The sequence below is a fragment of the Colobus angolensis genome, unplaced genomic scaffold, assembly GCF_000951035.1.
Source record: "Colobus angolensis palliatus isolate OR3802 unplaced genomic scaffold, Cang.pa_1.0 Scaffold12, whole genome shotgun sequence".
Taxonomy (NCBI): domain Eukaryota; kingdom Metazoa; phylum Chordata; class Mammalia; order Primates; family Cercopithecidae; genus Colobus; species Colobus angolensis.
The window spans coordinates 1,621,150-1,624,828 of record NW_012113141.1 but is presented as its reverse complement, the minus strand read 5'-3'; the positions used below and the strand labels follow the sequence as shown (position 1 = coordinate 1,624,828).

The following is a 3,679-nucleotide window of genomic DNA, read 5'->3' as shown; positions in this document are numbered from 1 at the left end:
GCGGAGCTTGCAGTGAACTGAGATCCGGCCACTGCACTCCAGCCTGGGCGACAGAGCGAGACTCCGTCTCAAAAAAAAAAAAAAAAATACGATTCCAATAAAAATACCAATAGGATTTTATTCTTGTAATGAAACATGGTGTTTATACATTAATATGATAAAATAAACCAGAACAGTCAGACCACTTTTGAAAAATTAAAAGGAATTAGCCTATTAGACATGGAAACATTATAAAATCTAAATAGAGCAATCTCATGCTGATTAAAGATAATGATTTAACACAATAGGGAATCTACAGACATAAGCAAATACACATCAATAATGAAGAGATGTACAATTAAATGAGTGGTGTTGGATAACTGAGTAGCCATCTGGAGAAGTGTACATAGCTACCAATACTCTAAACCAGGATAAATATAAAATACTTCAATATAGAAAAATAAAATAAAATCATTAAAATACTACAAAAGGAAATGAGAGATTTATAACCTACAAGTGGTAAAGATTTTTCTAATTAAGACACAATACCCTAAAGGTATAAAAGATGAAAAAGCTGATTACAGTTTAAAAAAAAAAATCTAACTGGTAAAACCACAACAAACTGAGAAAATATATTTGCAACTCTTATCACAAATGACCAATTTTCTTGAAAATCTATCAAAAAATCTGGTCAAGCACAGTGGCTCACGCCTGTAACCCCAGCACTTTAGGGGACTGAGGCGGGAGGATCACTGGAGCTCAGGTGTTTAAGACCAGCCTGGGCAATGTAGCGAGACCTCCTCTCTACTTAAAAAAAAAAACAAAAACAAAAAATTGCTGGGTTTGGTGGCAAGTGCCTATAGTCTTAACTACTTGGGAGACCAAGGTGGGAAGATTGCTTGAGCCTGGGAGATCAAGGCTACAGTGAGGTGTGATTGCACCACTGCAATCCAGCTAGGGCAACCAAGACTCTGTCTCAGAAATTAAATAAATAAATGAATAAATAAAATAAAGGTCACTCTGGCTATTGTAAAAGTATAAATATCAGCTCTGGAATAACAAGCTTCAAAAAAAAATGTATAAATAGGAAATACTTACCCACTTAGCAATTGGACACCCATGAGAGCTTTTCCCTTCTTTACCGGTGTACACTACTATTTCTATCCTTATTGCGTTTCCTTTTTGACCATACCTGAGTATAAAACACAGTGAAGGGAATGTACTAATTAATTGCAATCTGTACTTGAAGGCTTTGGCTTTGAAGATCTTAATGTATATAAGATATAGATGTACAGAAGCTCAAAAATCAAACACTCCTCATAATTTACTTTTGTTAAACATTTGCTTTTGTGTGGCAGGTATTTTGTTAACCAGTCCTACTCACTTATCCTTAAAGATCACTCTTTAAAAAATAGGCTGACTGCAAGAGAAGCAATGGGAATGTAGGGTATGCAGTGTCAAGGGTGGTAATTTGACCTATTTCTACCATTATACAATAATATAAAAAGTACTTCTGAATTTATCAAAGACAATTAGTCTTGTGTTGTGGGTGCTCTTTTATGTGCCCAACATCTTGTATGATGGGTGGCTCAGTAGCAACATGAGGACACCCCTCTTTTGTTGGGCCCTAAGAAACATCCAACCCATACTCCTGAATGTTTTTCAATCACGGCGTTTGTTCTTAGAGATGATTTATCTCCATTGAGTCAGATCCACAGTAAGAATGATTTTAACAGGGAAGCGTATTTCCTCACCTATTCTCCATGATTTCCCTGACAGCAGCAACACTTGGTCCTGCCCCAAGGTGTGTATAATATGGGCCTTTGTCTTTTTGTATAACTCGATCTGTGGAAGGAATAAGATTATTAGACCCAAAGCTTTACAGAATTGCATAGGGGACAGGAGAAGCTACTTTTATACTTTTTGTTCCCCCTCAATTCAGAACCATGAATCTTGACAAGGTTTTGGTAAGATTTGATAATTAAAGGCAAGGACAGCAGCCCATAGAATTTAACTTTTAATGTTCCTTTCTTCCTGCCCCTAACAAATTCTTTCTTCCTCTGAAAATCAGAGGAGAAAAAAAATATTTTAGGATGTGGGTCATATTTATACTCCTATCTCCTGCTTAAAAAAAAATCTGTATTAATTGAGGTGTAATATTAAAAGTTATCCAAGAACAATGTTAAAGGTTGCCCTCAGAATCCTATTTAAAAATTGAGCAATTTCATTGCAGACAATTTTATTCAACTACACACTTGCACAATTACAAAAGAATGTTCCTTGTTACAATTATTTGTAATATCAAAAAGAGAGCAAAACACTCCTAACATCTGTCAATAACGTGGTTTAAATAAATTATGGGATGTTTATATAGTGGAATACAATAAATCTATTGAAACAATAATATTTATAAAACATTTAAAAATCCATGCTATCATTATATTAGAAAACCAAGTTGAAAAATTGTTTTAAATTTTTGTAAAAATGGAAACAAAATTAAAATCAATAATGTTCTTTTGTATAGAACGGGAGTATGGGAAGATGTTTGCATCATATTTCTGCACCACTTGAATTTTTGTGAGCATGAATTTTGTTTCTTAAAAAATGCTATTTTTAACTTGGCCCCTTAGACTCATGTGTAACAAGAATTACTGGGGAATTTCTGCATTTCATGAATTTCTAGCCATGAAATTCTACACCAAAAACAGCTGAGTCCACTGCAGGTATTTATTCAACTCTGAATGCCCAGCTGTCTATTCCTGTATGCTGTGACTAGTTATTTTGCATAAGGAAAGGGTCTTCAAACTAGATAATCATCCTTTTAGAACCATGCACATAGAAAAAGCAGTCTAGCTCAGGTTTATAAACTTTAAAGGCTTGTATTTGTTGAACTACAGGCCTTATTTCCATTTGTAAGGATATTTAGAAAAGTGTTCTCTCCCCCAACCTTTTTCTTTTTTTTTTTTTGAGATGGAGTCTCGCTATGTCGCCCAGGCTAGAGTGCAGTGGCGCGATCTCGGTTCACTGCAAGCTCTGCCTCCCAGGTTCACGCCATTCTCCTGCCTCAGCCTCCCAAGTAGCTGGGACTACAGGTGCCCACCACCAGGCCCAGCTATTTTATGTATTTTTAGTACCGACAGGGTTTCACCATGTTGGCCAGGCTGGTCTCGAACTCCTGACCTCTGGTGATCTGGCCGCCTCAGCCTCCCAAAATGCTGGGATTACAGGCGTGAGCCACCGTTCTGGCTGACAACCCACACTTAATGGGAAAACTCTGGAAACATCCCCATGGGAAGACAGAAACAAAGTAAGGAGACCATCATTACTAAAGCAATATAAAATTAGAGTTAGTCTGTTGGACTAACTGTATTAGAGGATACACAAGAGAAATATGTATAAAAACAAGAAACATCTAAATTCTACCTTAAATAAATTCTATCTTAAAACAGTCCTCAAGGACAAAAGAAGGCATACGCAAATGGAAAGATGCAATATGTGGAATAGGAAGACTGAACATGAAATATATGTAAATTCTCCAAATTTTATTAATACGATTCCAGGCCGGGCGCGGTGGCTCAAGCCTGTAATCCCAGCACTCTGGGAGACCGAGACGGGTGGATCACGATGTCAGGAGATCGAGACCATCCTGGCTAACACGGTGAAACCCTGTCTCTACTAAAAAATACAAAAAACTAGCCAG

At 36.7% G+C, this 3,679-nt stretch overlaps 1 protein-coding gene across 1 annotated transcript in view; it reads right to left on the bottom strand.

Annotated features, from left to right (window-relative positions):
- The window catches only part of TET1 (tet methylcytosine dioxygenase 1), a 151,875-nt gene that overhangs the window by 46,468 nt on the left and 101,728 nt on the right, over positions 1-3,679 (bottom strand). The window contains exons 5-6 of the mRNA XM_011927032.1: positions 1,734-1,824; positions 1,078-1,171 (exon numbers count right to left, since the gene is read on the bottom strand). Of these exons, the coding sequence (XP_011782422.1) occupies positions 1,078-1,171; positions 1,734-1,824 (185 nt within the window). The remainder of the gene's footprint in view (positions 1-1,077; positions 1,172-1,733; positions 1,825-3,679) is intronic.